Source organism: Oncorhynchus tshawytscha, linkage group LG03 (genome assembly GCF_018296145.1).
Source record: "Oncorhynchus tshawytscha isolate Ot180627B linkage group LG03, Otsh_v2.0, whole genome shotgun sequence".
Lineage (NCBI taxonomy): Eukaryota > Metazoa > Chordata > Actinopteri > Salmoniformes > Salmonidae > Oncorhynchus > Oncorhynchus tshawytscha.
In genome coordinates, this window is record NC_056431.1 from 32,058,612 (window position 1) to 32,078,040 (window position 19,429).

At 41.1% G+C, this 19,429-nt stretch overlaps 1 protein-coding gene across 1 annotated transcript in view; it reads right to left on the bottom strand.

Annotated features, from left to right (window-relative positions):
* Positions 1-12,453: 12,453 nt before the first annotated feature.
* The window catches only part of clybl (citrate lyase beta like), a 213,777-nt gene continuing 206,801 nt past the window's right edge, over positions 12,454-19,429 (bottom strand). Inside the window, exons 7-8 of the mRNA XM_024402713.2 lie at positions 16,765-16,889; positions 12,454-12,898 (exon numbers count right to left, since the gene is read on the bottom strand). Of these exons, the coding sequence (XP_024258481.1) occupies positions 12,803-12,898; positions 16,765-16,889 (221 nt within the window). The 3' untranslated portion in view covers positions 12,454-12,802. The remainder of the gene's footprint in view (positions 12,899-16,764; positions 16,890-19,429) is intronic.

Genomic DNA, 19,429 nt, shown 5'->3' on the forward strand with positions numbered 1-19,429 from the left:
ATGCTTTGAAAACAACAGGTGTAGACAGTGGTTCAAGCAGGGGGCATTACTTACAGGCCCTTCCCAACAACGCAGAGAAAAATAAAAAATAAATAATAGAACAATTAAAAAAATGATTACCGGGAATAAATACAGAATGAGTAACAATAACTTGGCTATACAGCGCATTGGGAAAGTATTCAGACCCCTTGACTTCCACATTGTGTTACGATACAGCCTTATTATGAAATTGACTGAATACTACACACAATACCCAATAATGACAAAAGAGAAAAACATTTAGCAAATGTATTAAAAATAATAAACTGAAAAACCTTATTTACAGAAGTATTCAGACCCTTTGATATGATAATTGAAATTGAGCTCAGGTGCATCCTGTTTCCATTGATCATCCTTGAGATGTTCTACAACTTGATTGGAGTCCACCTGTGGTAAATTCAATTGATTGGACATTATTTGAACAGGCACATACCTGTCTATAAAAGGTCCCACAGTTGACAGTGCATGTCAGAGCAAAAACCAAGCCATGAGGTCAAAGGAATTGTCCGTAGAGCTCCGAGACAGGATTGTGTCAAGGCACAGATCTGAGAAAGGGTACCAAAAAATGTCTGCAGCATTGAAGGTCCCCAAGAACACAATGGCCTCTCATCATTCTTAATTGTAAGAAGTTTGGAACCACCAATACTCTTCCTAGAGCTGGCCACCCGGACAAATTGCGCAATATGGGAAGAAGGGCCTTGGTCAGGGATGTGACCAAGAACCCGGTGGTCACTCTGACAGAGCTCCAGAGTTCCTCTGTGGAGATGGCAGAAACTTCCCGAAAGGACAACCATCTCTGCAGCACTCTGCCAATCAGGTATGGTAGAGTGGCCAGGTGGAAGCCATTCCTTGTTAAAAGGCACATGACAGCCCACTTGGAGTTTTCCAAAAGGAACCTAAAGAAAACAAGATTCTCTGGTCTGATGAAAACAAGATGGAACTCTATGGCCTGAATACCAAGTGTCATGTCTGGAGGAAACCTGGAACCATCCCTACGGTGAAGCATGGTGTTGGCAACATCATGCTGCAGGAATGTTTTTCAGTGGCAGGGACTGGGAGACTAGTCAGGATGAAGGAAAAGATGAAAACCATCTCCAGAGCACTCAGGACCTCAGACTGGAGCAAAGGTTCACCATCCAATAGGACAACGACCCTAAGCACACAGCCAAGACAATGCATCAGTGCAGCTTGCTATGCGGTAGCAGAGAGAACAGTCTATGACTTGGGTGACTGGAGTCTGACAATTCCTGGATTGCAGGGAGCTAGGCCCAATAGATGTACTGGGCCACACACACTACCCTCCAGGCGGTGATGCAGCCAGTCAAGATGCTCTCAATGGTGCAGATGTATAAATCTTCTTGAGGATCTGAGGGCCCAAGCCAAATCTTTTCAGCCTCCTGAAGGGAAAGAGGCGTTGTCGTGCCCTCTTCACGATTGTGTTGGTGTGTGTGGACCATGAGAATTCCTTAGTGATGTGGACACCGAGGAGCTTGAAGCTCGCAACCTACTCTACTGCAGCCCCATCGATGTGGATGGGGCGTGCTCGGCCCTCCATTTCCTGTAGTCCTCGATCAGCTCCTTTGTCTTGCTGACGTTGATGGAGAGGTTGTTGTCGTCGGTGATCAGGCCTACCACCGTATTAATGATGGTGTTGGAGTTGTGTGCAGCCACGCAGTCATTGGTGAACAGGGAGTACAGGACGGGACTAAGCACGCACCCCTGAGGAGCTCCCGTGTTGAGAGTCAGCGTGGCGGATGTGTTGTTGCAACCCTCACAACCTGGGGGCAGCCCGTCAGAAAATCCAGGATCTAGTTGCAAAGGGAGATGTTTAATCCCCGGGTCCTTAGTTTAGTGATGACCTTGGAGGGCACTCTGGTATTGAACGCTAAGCTGTAGTCAATTAACAGAATTCTCACATAGGTGTTCCTTTTGTCCTGATGGGAAAGGGCAGTGTGGAGCGCAATAGAGATTGTGTCATCTGTGGATCTGTTGGGCCGGTATGCGAATTGGAGTGAGTCCAGGGTGTTCTATCAAGCTGATGATGGCCCTAATGCTGTGTCTCAGTTGGTCCCTCAGGTCACATAGGAGTGGACTGTCCCAATCAGAAGACTAATAGTGTAATTAGGCTATCCCCATTAGGGACCGACACCTTTTGGCCCTTCCCTGACACTAGCGATGGTAAATGACAGCAGATCTTGCTAACGAACCCCACCGATCTTGGTGGCAAGGCATCATAGCAAGCAGAGCACATTTTCAACCAGACAGTCTTAGTTCAGAGGTGGTTATAAGTCATTTTATGTCTTTTTTAAAATATATGTGCAAAGAGTCCGAGTAGTCAAGTTGGGTTGGATTTGATTTAGGCTATAGACAGGCAGTTAGAGTAGGCATTAAATCGTATTTATCAGAGACAGGAGGGATCTGTTATGCACGTTCAGTAGGCTACCTGGATAGAGGTGTGTGGGGTCACATCATATGAGCTAAGTGGTGATCAGTGCCCTCCTACTGTCCTCCAGAATACTTGCACCCTTGCCTTGAGCAATATGACTAATTGCACGGTAATTATTTAAGAAGTAAGGCAATGTAAGATTTGTGGCATGAGATTCATTAATCGAGCTTAGCTGAATTCAGGCACATAGCCATAGCTTACTCGCTGCAAATTGGTCCTGGTACAAGTGGGTCCCCGAAGAAGTCATAACATTCCGTCATTTCCCTACATTCTCTCAAACATTAAAATATACACGCAACCTCCTCCTTTATCGTTCTCACTGAGCGCATCATTATCGTTGTCAAAACTTGCGCGCTGGACGTGAACTCTCGGTGAAGGGGCTTCGGCAGGCGCGGCCCGGGGGAGCAGGCGAATGGAGGTGTTGGAGCGTGCTGCTGGCTGTCCGTGGCAGGGTTACCTCACCTCCTTACCCGGGAGGGCCCCTCAGGAACCCTCATTACGCCGGCATGTGGAGCATTGAGCTGTGCGGGAGGATGGTATTGGCGGCGGCGTCTCCTTTCGCTCAAACCCGGACAATGGGCAACCAGTGACAGCTAGGAAACGAAACACGATGGAAATAATAATAATAATAATAATAATAATAATAATGATAAGGATAATATGAGCATGTTCTCGGATGAGACGCCCGGATGTCAGTTATGCTTACTTAGTGTGATGAGAGGTGCAATTGTCAACAAAAAAGTTAAGATATATAAACTCCAAAACAGCCATTATTTCCTGATATTTTCAACATTAATAAATTATTATTAGCCGATAAGATATACAGTTACATACAGTAAAAAAAGAATACTTTTAACCATTTTAACTAGATCACAAAACAAAATTGAATAGGTCTACCATAAATATAGGCCGACCTCTGGCAGCTCTCATTTTACCTTGGCGAAATTCCTCCACGGATGAAATAATACAAGTTTATGAAAGTAGCCTAGTTTTGGACTTAGGCCTAAATATTTCAAGTCCCCAAAATAGTAGTTTAAGTAAGCCTATATGAAACACATTCGCCCATATCACCCTAAAGGTCTAATAAAACCCATATCCCGAGTATCAATGATTCGGTTTGTGTTGGTAGACTACAACATTTTACGACGCACAGAACTCATGAAGTTTGATCCAAACTTCGCTGCTGCATACTGTGCTGGCGACTCAGAGGGCAAGTGGAGCTTCATTAAGTGCATCCCCATATACTTTAGTTCCCCTCGGAGAACGCTCCATAGAGAGCGCATTAGTGTCAGTTACCTGTCATTTTTGAATACCAGACACACAATATAGCCAAGAGATGTTTTGGAAATTTCACTGCGCTGTTGGTTATCACATTATAGGCTAAACTCGTTCTTCACACATTCTCTCCGAATTTAGTTTTTAGGCCTACCCATATTAAATTACCAATCAGTCACCACTGACAATGACTTACTTGCAACGAAATATTAATAAGTTACTTCCCGAGCGACATGGGCCAATATAAAGTCATTTCACAGCTATTTAGATGTAACATTTCAAATATTGCAATATGTCAATAATGTTTCAATAAATTGTTTTTGTCATTATTAAATGGCTAATAAATGCCCCATTTTAGCCCCCACAAATGTCATCCTCTCACATTAACACTACATTTGACGTTCCACAACAGTAACACTTTCTCATACAGACAACTGTAGGCTACTGTAGCAAGTTTTCATGTAAAGAGTAGCCTATCACCGTTCTAATGAATTGAAATACATTAGAAATACAGGGGATAAATTGTTCATTCTGTCCCATCGGTTATCTATCACTAGTAGAGCTGCATCATCAGTTACCTAGGCTGTCATAACAACATGTTACACATGAACGGAAACGAACAATAATAAGTACAAGTGTTGTATTGACACAGAACAATTGAATTTGCAAACAACAACAAAAAAACGGACAATTGAGCAGTTCTACTTGCAGGCATAGTTTGATATTGCGAATCAAAATTAGCAATGAAAGGTAACCTTAATGTTAATTTAAAGTGTTGTATTAAACGGTTGTATTAAACGAAAACATGACATCAAAAAATAAAAACATCTCAAAAGCTTAACTAGTGTATGGACAATGTGGCAATTCTTTAAAACTTTTGAAGTAGAGGCTCTATAGACCATAGTATCTCTTGAGATAAGTGTCCTTGACGCCCTCTTTCACATAAAGCAAGTACGCTTGTCAAGAATGTAAGAAAATGAATAAAATATGAAGTGCCAGTGCTGGGTTATCGTGTTTAATTGGATTACCATACATAATGACATATACTTATCGAACCCTGAAGTAGGTCCTAAGACTAGACACACAAAGACACGCGCGATGATATATTTTAAAAATCGATAATAAATGTAATGAATCATGGACAATACAACAAACATCTTCTCTTCGGGAAATGTGTTCCGCTACGAATAACGCGTTAATAAACTTGTAGCAAATGTTTTATGCATTGTGTGAGAATAGCTTTTTATCATTCCGTTTCTGACATGCAGAAAAAAAATATTCCATCTAACCAACAAGCTACTTGAATTATGGAGGCAAAACAACAGTAAACAGTTTGTGTAATCTTTGATTTGAAATGAAGAAAATTAGTATATACATAAGAAATTTGTCCTGAAACAGCTGATTTGCCCACCTTAATATATATATTTTTGAAATCATTCAGACAATAATTATTTGTTATCAGAAAAGGTTATCACTGTTGCTAAGTAGAGTCCCTGTTTCCCTTTCTGTAAGGGTGTGGAGCTTTCGCATCTCATAACTTAAAGGACAATTCCACCCTTTTGGTATTTAAATAAAGGTTCAATAAAATACATTTGTTTCATTAGCCAATTGTTTTGCATGTCAGCAAGATATAGAACTTTCAAAATGCAGAAATACAGCCAGTATGATGCATAATACCAGTTGTATGTCTGAATTTTGAAAGTTATTTATCTTGAAAACGTGATTGCTGCCATGCAAAACATTTTGGGAATATATCAACAATTGATTAATGAAACAAATACCAAAAGATAGTTTTGGGGTGGAGTTTTCCGCTAAGGCCTATAGCCGACGGTCATCGTGTATTATAAATAGCCGAACTTGCAAACTTGAAATACATGAATGGTCATAATACCCATGGATCCAGTAGAATTAAGCGGAACTTTTCCATAAACATTCCATTAATTTCCCTGTAGACTTATTGTCCATGGGACAATGCGAGGCTTGTCACAAGTCAGTCAGCATCACACTGCAGTTGGACGTCCCCCTAAAATAAACGGTTTAGTCAACATTCAAGAGTTGGACAAGCATGAAAACCACGATAGCAGGGTTCACGAAATTAGGGATGAAATTAAGCCTTCACTCAAGAGTTCCCTAAAAACACCCCGTCTGTCTGTCGCCCAAATAGTGATGAGTGCTAACAAACACGACAGCGAGTGGAAATGAGCTAGAACAGGCAACATAAGTCGAACTGGGAACCCGGGGACGGAGGGAGAGTTGGAATGTGATTGTTGGCTGAGCATCTCGCTGTCTGTGTTCACGCAGTTGCGGTAATAACAAGGTGTGCAGGTGCCCATGTGCGCGCCAGGCCTTCACCTGTTCCTACGGAGTGCACTGTTTTGCTAATAGCTGATACACATTTCAGACGGAATATGCGGCAAGTTAGGCCTACATGTATAACTCAACTTTAATTTGACCTCCTTTCAAACAGCCCCTTATTTACCACTTATTATTCATAAATGTCAGGGAGTAACAGGCAAATTGTGAGGGGAGGGGGGGTAAAACCATGAGGCCAGTTTGCAGTACAAATGATGGAGGTGTTAAACAATGAAAGTGTTAATATATTTACCTGCAAAAAATGCATAGAACCATTCACACAGACCTGATACCTGCATTTTGGTTACAGGGTCTGAGAAAATTTCAGGAATCATGACAAAAGGTAGCTTTTATTTTTTTACCACTAGCCCTTTCAGATATAGGAAGAAGCTGGTCCAAAAATGCAGGTGTAGTACATGAATGGGATGTAGGTCTGTGTATGAAAGGGATATTAGAAAGTCAGTGATATTGTCAATAATGTCATTCACATGTAAAACCAGCATGTGACCAATGAAACACCATGAACAATCCATTATCATGTCGTCAGTATCCGTTCATTCATTTGTGAAGACCAATACCATTAGACATCTTAAACATACATTGCATTCATGTTCAAATTAAGGAACCTGACATATAGGCTCATTTAATTTTGAAATAGCTACATCAAATGCATAGAACATTTATATATTTAACCAGAAACCGAAACAGTGACAGGTAAAGTTGGAAATCAAGTTTTGAAGGTCCCTTGGGATAGGCCTATGTCAGGAAGCAGCGTCACTAAACAAACAACACTTCCCACCTCCAAAGTTATTGAGCATTCTATGAAAGGGCCTCCAGATCTGACAAGCAATATAACCGCTGCTACACCGAACTCCAACATATTAAAATGAAAAGTTGGAGGGACTTTGTCACACTGTAACGACTCATTACCATTGGCCCCGACACCCTGACTCAGTTTATTAGCCTCCTAGCAACTGCAGACAAAGAGGCCAGGTTTTAGTGGGATCCGCCTTGGCCGGGCTTGCCTTTGATCTGTGCCCGTTAAGGAGAGGGGAGTCAGTGCCCGAGCACCCGGGTGTTGGTCCGCAGAGAGAGGGTCCCTACCCCATTGAAGTTGAAATGTAAAATGGTTAATGTTAGGGTAGGGGTTAAGATTAGGATTTAGGATACAGATGTCCCAAGGATCCCGGATTGCACTAACCGCAGAGAGTGGTGGACTGGTCTGTCTGTCCCAATCATGCGAATTTCATAAATCGCTCGCAATACATTGAAGGGGGCATTAGCTTTCACCAAAATACAATGACAGAGAGACAAATAGGCCACAATTATACAATTATTAAGATAAAATCTTAGATCTGATAATTTTCTGATAAATTATTATTTGGTAGCCTATGAAATAGCCAAATCAGAAAGAGCAGTCACTTTTAGAATATTTTGTACACAATGATACCAGGTTTCAGCCGCCTCGCTCAGTCTCTCTGTCTGCCTCTACTGCACTTACTGACACGTATTTATTCACAGACAATGGGCCTCTCCAAATGAAGTTAGTGATGCTAAAGCACTAGAGACTATTGTAGATTGATACCATAGGCCTTATTTAATATTGCAAATAACATTTTCAATAGAGATCTAACAATGAAAGTGTAGACCAAGTAATATTTATAAACGTGCCTGCAACAAACATAATAAACAAAACACACACACATTTTATAGACTATTTATGAAAGTTTGTTCATTTGGAAGATACATTATTTAATGGAAAATAGGTTATTATATTTATAGGCTACTATTTTAAATTGAACGAGCATAGTAAATCACATGAGTTTTTTAGGCCTTTTTGGGACTTAGTTCTCAAAATACATTCAAAAATCAAACATCAATTTCCGTTTCCTTTATATGTTTCCACAATGGGTGGATTATTTTACATCCTAGCCTGTCTCATATGGGCCATTTCATCAAAATAATACAAATTATTTGAAAAATAAAACATTTTACCACTGACTGTCACAAATACATGCCCATCACACAAATTTTGAACCAAGAGTCTTAATGTAAAAACAATATTCAAGTAATTATTCATCAATTTAAATCTCTTGATTAATATAAACAGACATTTTTCCAAAATACAAATAACATGAAAAAACGAACACCTTATCATTATGTTCAAATAGGCTACTTCTAAAAGGAAATATTTTTCGAGCCATCAAAATGTTCTAACAAAAAAGACAATTATCTCTGCAAAAATGATATCAAATGAGAACTTTAGTCTACTCACTTACAGATGAAAATGAGAGAGATATAGGTGTAATAGTAGGCCAGTCTTCTCAGGAGACTTCGTATAGTATCTCAAAAGAGTTGATACTGAAAAAGGCAGGCCTACAGTAAATTATAGGAAATCTGAATACAGTCTAATTGGAGAGTTAGCGGGTTAAATCACATTACATGTAACATTGCCTCATCAACTAATCATTATGCTACAAATGCCTCAAATGTCAAACTGTGTGGTCAAAGACTCTGGTGTCTATTATTTAAACTAGTTGTTTTATTGCATGGGAATACTCTTTTGTTGAAATTAATGTGTTGCATATTGTCATTAGCACACTATTAAAATAATGAAGTCCGTATTTGGGCAAATCTTCGCCACCTGCCACCCGGGTACCATCAAGATTAGTGGAAAAATATGTAAAACATTTCATTTAAATGTTCATCTGACATTGTTTAGCAAGCATGTTCTCTTCTCTGTCATATGGTCTTAATTTATGAAAGCAATCTCGATCAACATAACTGGGGCTATGAAAACAGCCTCCCAGCCTAATAGATTCCCATCTCCATTTTGTTGAGTGAGGTTATAATCATGTTAATTGCAATTTACTCTCTCTGGGAATACCAGCAAAATGTATTTAAATAAATCTGTCATTGCCAGGGCTGAGAAGATTATGTCAGTTCCATTAAAGGCATGTCTTGGTGAATTACACTGGATAGATAGGCAGGAGTGATGGAGAGACATTTACTAAAATGTGTCAGTCAAATCAATCACACACCAAAATAACAACCAGTGGTAAGTTAAACAGTGTGAAACAAGGTAGCCCTAAAGGTATGATTGATTTGTCTGACAAACATTTCAGACAGGTCAATGGCCAAAGCACCTGACCTGAAAAAGGGTACTGTTGCATATTGTACCTGGAATCCAAACTGAATAACATTTCACTATAGTTAAAAACTTCAGTTAAACATACTGGATTCAATTCAGGATCCCAGACTATACGGTTATTGTATTGACACAGAAACATATGGCAACGTTTCAACACCAGGTGGATCTCCATACCCCCTTGACCTGCAACTCAGATCCAAATGTCTCCAACAATGCTGGGTACACATACGCACGAATGGCAGGCCTATTCTGCAGCCAAGTATAATTTGGTGTGCTATGACAATGCTGTCAATATTGTGCTAAGACAGTCCATTGAATTAATACCTGTTTTATACTTCCAGAGAAGGGGTGACATGGGTGGAGAATAGCCCCACCAGATATAGCCTTTCCTGGGCAGAGACAGAGTAGCATGGAACTCTGGTACAGGCCACACAACTTGATAGGCTACTGTATTCAGAGAATTGATGGGTTATGCCACTAGGGGTTGAATTATGGGGGTGCATTCCTGGGGGTGCTGGGCACGTTTATGATACAGTACAAATGTGGGAACACCCAGTGCCATCGGAAATGTCAACATTGGTCTTTCCCACCGCTTCAGGGTATCCCCAAGAAACAATGCATAATTTAAACATATCAAGAAGTTTTACCGTATGGCCAATGCTCTTCTAAAAAACAACTACATTTTCTAAACACATAGAACCAAGTTTATGTGTCATATTCCCATTCATAGTTGAGGCTCGGAAAAACATATACATAACAGTTATATTAAGCTTTCAGAACAGCCTGCCCTTTTGGGACTATATTTCTTTGTAAGAAATGGAAATTATTAAACTATATATTTGAACACGTGCAGGTCTGCTTTTAAGACACTAGCCTTCACACTCAAGTCCCACCAAACCTACACTTGCATTATTCACACTCAGGCCTCCCAAACACACGCACACACTTCAGAGGGGGTTCCCTAAGCCACTTTGTGGAATAAGCAGAAGTCAACTCCAGACGCTCCTGTCACCCAATCACAGCGACCGAATAGCAGGTGGAAAATGAGAGGTAAAAACAAGCAGAACACCATGACAAAATCACAACTAAATGAGAGTGATAGGCAAAATAAGTGGGAAGGAGTGAGAAAGAGGTGTGAGGGTGACAGAGAGAGAGATATGTGGCCAAATGCCAAGGAGACAGCTTATTGTTGGGGTTTTTGGCTGGGCACCGTGGTGGCTTCAATCTTTTTGTCTGGCTTTGGCCTGGTACAGACCTGAGAGCCCACTCCAGACACAATAGATCATACAGTAGCAAGTCACACCCACCCACACCGTACTGCCGTTTCATTACCATGACCACCAATGGCACCATTAACCATTCAACACATTATGCCTCAGTTCCCAGTTAGTGGCTGTGTAGCAGCAGTTACAAAAGGAACCTCACCACAAGAAGGAGAGAAGTAAAAACAGAGAAATATGGACAATTGTTCATTTTTTATTTTGCGATAAATGGTCAAAGTGTGTGTGTGAGAATACGTTTGTGTGTATGATACACAGAGACAGTGCATGTATTTACATGTTAGTGCCTGTTTGAATCCGTGGTTTGTATGCATCTCTGGTGCTGAGGTCAGCGAGAGCCTGATGCCCAGTTCAATCGTATTAATACGGCACCTTCAAGAAGAACATCGGCCCTCAGTCCACACACAAAGATCTTAGCTTTACTGACAGGACTGAAGCAAAATCTCAGATTGTTGCTATAACTAAATGTGTTAAGGCTCTTTAGCAAACAGAGCTTTGATGTGGGGCTGAGTGCTGGGGCCCGAAGGAGTGTGTCTGTGTGTGTGTGTGTGTGTCTGTGTGTGAGTGTGTGTGCCCACAGTGCCCAGCCTGAATGGAAGAACAACAGCGTCTTGTTGTGTTTGTTTAGCCTTTCACCCAGCTGGACCCCGGAGGTGGGTGAGCATCTGTCATGACCCAGGAGAGGCAGGAGGCAAAGGCACACGCACTGCCAAAAAGTGCCCGCACCCCCTAGTGTACCTGGATGCTCCATTACCACATGAAAAAATACTATAGTTTACTATAGTATAAACACTGTTGTATTGGGGCTGCAGGAAGCCTAGGGGCGGCAGGTAGCCTAGTGGTCAGAGCGTTTGACCTGTAACCAAAAGGTTGCAAGATCGAATCCCCGAGCTGATAAGGTAAAAATATGTCGTTCTGCCCCTGAACAAGGCAGTTAACCCACTGTTCCTAGGCCATCATTGAAAATAAGAATTTGTTCTTAACTGACTTGCCTAGTTAAAGGTTAAAAAAATACAATAATACAATAATAAAAAATATATAGTAATTGCAGACTGTAATGATGTTGCGGACTGAGCTGTGGTACCTACTGTTTACTATAGTATAAATACTGAAGTAATTATTGTGGTGGTTTTGCGGACATTACTGTAGTATTTACTATAGTGCTTTTGTTTTATGATCTTTGACATATAAGTGGGGATCTTCTCCTTGAGGAAACCTATTAGACAAATAAGAGCACATTTTCCATAACCTGTATGTAGGTTGGACTGGGGTCTGAACAGATATTTCATAGCTTCTGCTCTTTCTTATAATGTGTAGGGAACACATTATAGTCTATACTTGGCATGTAGGTTTCTCACTTATGGGTGGCGGGAGGGGAATGGGGAGGGTATAGGCAAATTAAGTACTGTAGCATTACTGTAGTATTTTTGCTGACTTTACTGTTGTGTTTTTGCAGACTGTAGTATACTGCAGTATTTACTATAGTATACAACATTGTATAGTACGTACTACACATGATCGAGGGATACTACAGTGTGTCAAGGGATACTACAGATTCTACAGGATACAACAGTTCACTACATCATTCTATAGTAAGTACTGTAGTATTCTATAGTAAACTGTAGAAGTTTTCATGTGGGTTACCATTGAAACAACTGGAATTCTTAAATAGTATTTTCACAACCATCGTGCCAACCCGAACTGTAATGTGCTGGCATGGATATTTTCTTCTCAAATTGCCCTTTCCAGCATGGTTCCAGCAACTATGGTACATGCGCAACCAGGCCAGCGCAGTACAGTGCAGTTTGGCACAGTCAGTAGTATGAAAAGTGTAAAATAATATCCTGCTTTACATTAGTCTAAAACATTGACCGTAAACCTGTCATTCTTACCACAAAGACACCGTAGGATATGAATATCAAACATTTAGTGCTTTATCAGTGAACAAATTAATCAAATGCATTTCATTTATCAACAATAATCAATTTAATAAAAACAAAACAAAAAAACATCTACAATTTAAGTGACTATACACCAGGCCTAGTACAAAGTTTCTGAAATGTTGGTGCTTGATACCAGCTGATAAACCTGTCTGGTCGAAGTATTTGGGGTGTCCGGTGGTATACATTCACCTCTCGCTAATGCCAGGGTATACATAAAAGTGACACTTCTCACTGTCTCTCAACTTGTCTAGATTTTCCGTCCCCTCATTTCACTCCTCTGTTCTTTCCTCCCCCCCATATCTTCTTCCAGAGCGCCTCACTTCCCTGTGACGGCAGCAGCTAGCGTTACGATGTTCTGAGCCTGCTTCACTGAGGGCATGTCGATCATACTGCCCCGGAAGTTGAAGGCACCCTGGAGACAGGGAGAAGAGGTCAGTGGAGAATACTGGTGAAGCTAGTGTGCATCCCAATAATATCTCCTTTCTCCAGAAGTGTGCATTTGTTTACTTTGCTTTCAAGTATATGGAAACTCCCTCTAGTTCATGTCTACACCAATCCAATGCTTTTAATACTTGTGGGGAGTAGTGAATGAGTGCACATTCAGGAGGAAGGAGAGATTATTGGGACTCAACCAGAGAATGCTTCCTTATCTCCTCCCCTTCATCTGCACTGGTTGGAAAATACTTGACAGGTAAAAACATTTTGTGGAAGCTCATCACTAGGTTGGCTTGCACCTGGTTAGATCATTTTAGATTGGGCCAACAAAGTAGAGGAGGCAAGGAATTAAAAAAGACCCAATGTGTTAGTACTGGGGGGCAAATCCTAACTTGAGGTCTTGCACGTGTTGCTCCAAATTTCAGGAAACTTTTGGGGTAATAAAAGTTCACCGCAAAGAGAAAACAGTGTCCGACTTTCATTTCAGAGTCATCAGCACCTCACCAAAAGGGTGAGTTTTCTTTTTTATATATACATATATTTAGTCATTTAGCACAGGGGTTCTCAAACTTTTTGGGGCCAGGGACCCCTTCAGTGATATCAAATGAATCAACGACCCCTTTATAATCAGAACACAAATCGAGTGAGAAACAAATAGCATACAAGGATTTTCACTATTGTTGATTTATTAAACAATGAACGACTTCAGCAATGCATGGCCAGACAAACCAAGTCTCGGGCCCAGGGAAGGAACATTTTAAAGGCCCATCTCTTGGCATAGGAGATAACATTTTTCAGTTATCAAGCTAATTTCCTGCAATTCTACAGATTTTGTCATGTGGCAGAGAGATGTTTGGTTGTTGCAGCTTTAGGGTTGGGGGGGGGCTTGATTTATTAGAGATAGCTTGTGTCAATTAAAGAAAACCTAGTGGATAATGCTGTAAATATTGATAAAAATAAAATTAAAAATAAAACCCAAAACAACTGGCCCTAGTCATAACAACTCTGATCATGGGTTGACATCGACTACTTTGCTGCAGAACACCATTAAAATGGACAGGAGATATGTTCATTTATTGACCTACATACTATGATATTTCAGTATCTTTATTTGACAGTTGTGAAATTACCAGACTAAAAAGCGGACATTTCTGATCAGCTCACCAGCCAGTTACTTCACAAGCAACCTAAAATATCCTGAGCTCAGTTCGCTAAATGAGGGAAAACATTTTCTAAAACTAGACAATATAAATAAGAAGACATTGGCAAGGCATTCACAGTCAATAACAACAGAGAGTTCAGGAAGAAACAAATGCCGCTGGGGCAGAGAAAGAGAATGACTCTGCTCTCTGCTCAAACGCCTTAGACAACACGCACACACACAAGGGTTGCGCAGGATGGTCCCTAGGACGATACTTAGTGTTGGCAGGGCAGAAGCCGGCAGGCAGAGAGAGAGAGGTGTGGGGCAGATTGTGTATTTCTCACACCAGCCTCTCCCTCAATAGGCAGGCAGCCCACAGAGCACTACACACAGGAGGCAACGACGCACTAAATTAGAAACAATAATCACATTTTATTTGTCACCTGCGCCGCATACAACAGGTATTTCGGGAAATGCTTACTTACAAGCCCTTAACAAACAATGCAATTTTAAGAAAATATAGTTAAGAATAAATAAACTAAAGTTGGAAATAAAAAAGTAACCCAATAAAATAACAATAAGGAGGCTATATACAGGGGGTACCAGTACCGAGTCAATGTGCAGGGGTACAGGTTAGTCGAAGTAATTTGTTCATGAAGTTAGGGATAAAATGACTATGCATAGATAATAAACCGCCAGTAGCAACATTGTAAAATGAAAGGGGGGAGTCAATGCAAATAGCCCGGGTGGCCATTTGATATTTAATAATCTACACTTAATCAAACACTCCGCCCCACACCATTCCATATTCCAAACCCAAATCTACTCTACTTTACCCTGCAGTGTCACACTGGCGAGTATACAGAAAAGGACATTAACGATTAAGATGTGTGTGTGTGCGCATATACAGTGCATTCAGAACGTATTTAGACCCACTGAGTTTTTACATTACAGCCTTATTATAAAATAGATTCAATAAAACATTTCCCTCATCAATCTACACACAATACCTCATAATGACAAAGAGAAAACATGTTTTTACATGTTTTGCACATTTATAAAAAAGAAAAAACACATACCTTATTTATATAAGTATTTATACCCTTTGCTATAAGACTCGAAATTGAGCTCAGGTGCATCCTGTTTCCATCCTTAAGATGTTTCAACAACTTGATTGGAGTCCACCTGTGCTAAATGCAATTGATTGGACATGATTTGGAAAGGCACACACCTGTCTATATAAGGTCCAACAGTTGACAGTGCATGTCAGAGTAAAAACCAAGCCATGAGGTTGAAGGAATTGTCTGTAGAGCTCCGAGACAGGATTGTGTCGAGGCACAGATCTAGGGAAGGGTACCAAAACATTTCTGCAGCATTGAAGGTCCCCATGAACACAGTGACCTCCATCATTCTTAAATGGAAGAAGTTTAGAACCACCAAGACTCTTTCTAGAGCTGGCCGCCTGGCCAAACTGAGCAGTCGGGGAAGAAGGGTTTTGGTCAGGGAAGTGATCGAGAACCCAATGGTCACTCTGACAGAGCTCCAGAGTTCCTCTGTGGAGATGGGAGAACCTTACAGAAGGACAACCATATCTGCAGCACTCCACCAATCAGTGGCCAGATGGAAGCCACTCTTCAGTAAAAGACACATGACAGCCCGCTTGGAGTTTGCCAAAAGGCACCTAAAGACTCTCAGACCATGAGAAACAAGATTCTCTGGTCTGATGAAACCATTATGGAACTCTTTGGCCTGAATGCCAAGCGTCATGTCTTGAGGAAACCTGGCATCATCCCTACAGCGAAGCATGGTGGTGGCAGCATCATGTAGTGGGGATTTTATTTCAGCTGCAGGGACTGGGAGATGAGTCAGGATTGAGGGAAAGACGAACGTAACAAAGTACAGAGAGATCCTTGATAAAAACCTGTTTCAGAGCGCTCAGGACCTCAGACTGGGGCGAAGGTTCACCTTCTAACAGGACAACGACTCTAAGCACACAGCCAAGACAACACAGTGACTTCGGGACAAGTGTCTGAATGTCCTTGAGTGGCTCAGCCAGTGCCTGGACTTGAACCCGATCGAACATCTCTGGAGAGACCTGAAGCTGTGCGGCAACGCTCCCCATCCAACCTGACAGAGCTTGAGAGAATCTGCAGAGAAGAGAATGGGAGAAACTCCCCAAATACAAGCTTGTAGTATCATACCCAAGAAGACTCGAGGCTGTAATCACTGCCAAAGGTGCTTCAACAAAGTACTGAGTAAAGGGTCTGAATACTTATGTAAATTTGAAATTTCAGTTTTTTGAAAACCTGTTTGTGCTTTGTCATCATGGGGTATTGTGTGTAGATTGATGAGGGAAAATAACTATTTAATACATTTTAGAATAAGTGTGTAACGTAACAGAATGAGGAAAAGTCAAGGGGTGTGAATAGTTTCTGAATGCGCTGCACAAAGGGAGGCACAGTGTATAAATGTCATATCATAGAGCAGAGGTAGATGACCCCTGGTATAACTAAATTGATATTTGTATTCTTTATATTTTCTTGCATATAATGGCATAGCATGAGCCATCCTGTAATGTGTATTTTAATGCAGTTATGCACTGATGTCATCCTGTGAATTTCGTTCTAAAGTCCTAAGCAACGACACGTAAAAAAATATTTCTTAACTCTACCTTCTGAGGCTGACTACTATAGTTGATTTACCTTTCCCAGCTTCTGGTACTCGTCAAAGGCAGCAATCAGTTCTGTAGCCCACTGGACCCTCTCCTGACTGGGTGAGAACTCCTCCTGTACCGCCTGGACCTGGTTTGGATGGATCACCTGCTTACCTGTATAGTGGAAAGGAAAATACATACATGTACATGAGCCTATACATGAACACAGAAATATCAATAATATCTTCAAGCGAATAACTTAACAATCATCTGCTTATCTGCATAGGGACAAAGATAAACAGCCTACATTATGCAGTAGATATTGTACAAGCATAAAGAAACGCCAAAAACATTTTCATGCTTTATCAGTTGGTTGAAATTAAGAGGTAACAATGTTAAAATCATTCTGTGGCTTACTGAGAAATTCATCTCAACTGCTAAATACTTGGTACATACTGTTGCTTTTCAAATGACTTGGTAAAATTAATTATGTATTTCTTGACATGTTATTTTATCAACAAAGACCAGATAAATAGTGGACTGTAAAATAAAGTGTCACTGTGATTAAATTATTTTTGTAGAGGCTTTTATATTGTTGTATTGGAAGGTAGCCATCCACAAGCCGTTCTTTCTCTGGTGGGCGAGGGGTCTGTGCCCAGCCGGTGGCCCCACGTTCAGCCGGTGTATGTGTGTTTGATTGGTGTGTGTTTGTGGTTTCAGTCAGTGTGAGTTTGGTCAGTGGCCCTGTGTTCAGAAGGTGTGTGTGTGTTTGGCCAGTGTGTGAGTTTGTGTGTGTGTGTTTTGTCAGGGTCTCTCAGACTGTGTATATGGGACACCGTGGGGCGAGAGGAAGTGATGCATCACGAGTATCATGGGGTGTCCTCTCCATTTTGTCCTTGAGCAGCACCGTATCGTGGCTGTACCTCGGCTGTAGAGGAGAAACTTTGCTGCACGCTTAGTTACGCTTCAATCTCAGCCTGAACCCATCTGGAACAGGACCCTGACTGCTGCTAAACAGGCCTGTGAGAGCTCGAAGAATACACAGTGAGCGTTTCATTGTTAGTCTACATCAGTTGTTTACGAAGCATGTGACAAATACAATTTGATTTGACATACATACATACACAGGCAGGCTGGAAGACAGACACACACAGGCAGGCACACATAAATAATTCACTGCAGGTGTACTGTTTTTTTTCTTTCCATCACAAACACACAATAAAACCATGCTATTACGCAATAATATTGTAACAATTCAGCTGCCAAATTCTAATGTAGTCTAAGAAAATATGACAGCATTCAAATCGGATCTATTCCATATCTAATTTCTCCAAAACCTCAAAGAGAGCATAATTTTCTCTGAACCAAGCAATTCTTTCCAAGTCCAAATAATCCCCAACCAGTCAAACAAAAAATGCTAAAAGACCAAAAACACCACCCTTTTGCCCCTGTATGGTCTGTACTTCACAACATTTACCTAATTTAAAATACACTCTAATCGAGAGCGATTTACAGGAGCAATTATGGATAAGTGTCTTGCTCAAGGTTTTTCACCTATATCTACTTGGGGATTCGAAACAGCAACCTTTTGATTACTGGCAAAACGCTCTAACCGCTAGGCTACCCACCGCCCAACAAACAAGGAGTTAAACCCATTCTGACACAATCCACAATTCTCATAAGTCTAGGAGCTAACGCACGGCGCTCTGCGCTGCCATAACCCTGTGTACATTGGCGGATCAAACTTGTAGCAGAGAGAAGAGAAGAGTTAGTGCTAGCAGGCAGGCAGTTAGCACTAGGCTAGCAGAATGGAGCCCAGTATTTAAAAAAAAAAAAAAAAAAAGACCCCCATCTGCCCCTCTCATCCTAGTTAACCCCTGAGAAACAGTGTCTGCCTTTTATGTTTCACTTAAGAGAGTAGTTTGATGATGATATGTGAATTGTTTTTTTACAATATATTTTCATTGAGGTATTTATTTATGTGAGGGTATTTGAATTCAAAAACTTGAGAAAAGCTTTCTTGCAAGCTCTTTCCTAACAATGCAGTAATCAATATCAGTAGTACTGAGTAAAGTAGAACAAAACACACGAGAAATAGAAAAAAGAACACGCAAAAGTAGGTAAGCATCAGGGTCAGTGCCAAAAACACATTTACAATGGGCAGGGATGCTGGAGTGGTAAGGGTAGATATGTACAGGGGTAAGGTGACTAGGCATCAGGATATAAGATAAACAGAGTAGTAGCAGCATATATGATGATTGTATATGTGTGTGTACGTGTGTATAGAGTCAGTATGAATGTGTGTGTGTGAGCAAATGAAGTGTATGCGTGAGTATGTGTGTTGGAGTGCGAGTGTGCAGAGAGTCAGTGCAAAAAAACAATACAATAAAAGATAAATTCAGATAGTCCTGTAACCTTTTTGTTAGCTATTTAGCAGTCTTACGGCTTCGGGATAGAAGCTGTTCAGGAGTCTGTAGATGTCAGACTTGTTGCTCCGGTACCGCTTCCCGTGTGGAAGCAGATAGAACAGTCTATTGCTTGGGTGGCTGAAGTCTAACAATTCTCTGGGCTATCCTTTCAAACCACCTGATATAGAGGTCCTGGATGGCAGGGAGCTTGGCCCAAGTGATGTACTGGGTTGTCTGTACCTCCCTCTGTAGCGCCATGCGATCGAGGGGGGTGCAGTTGCCATACCAAGCAGTGATGCAGCCGGT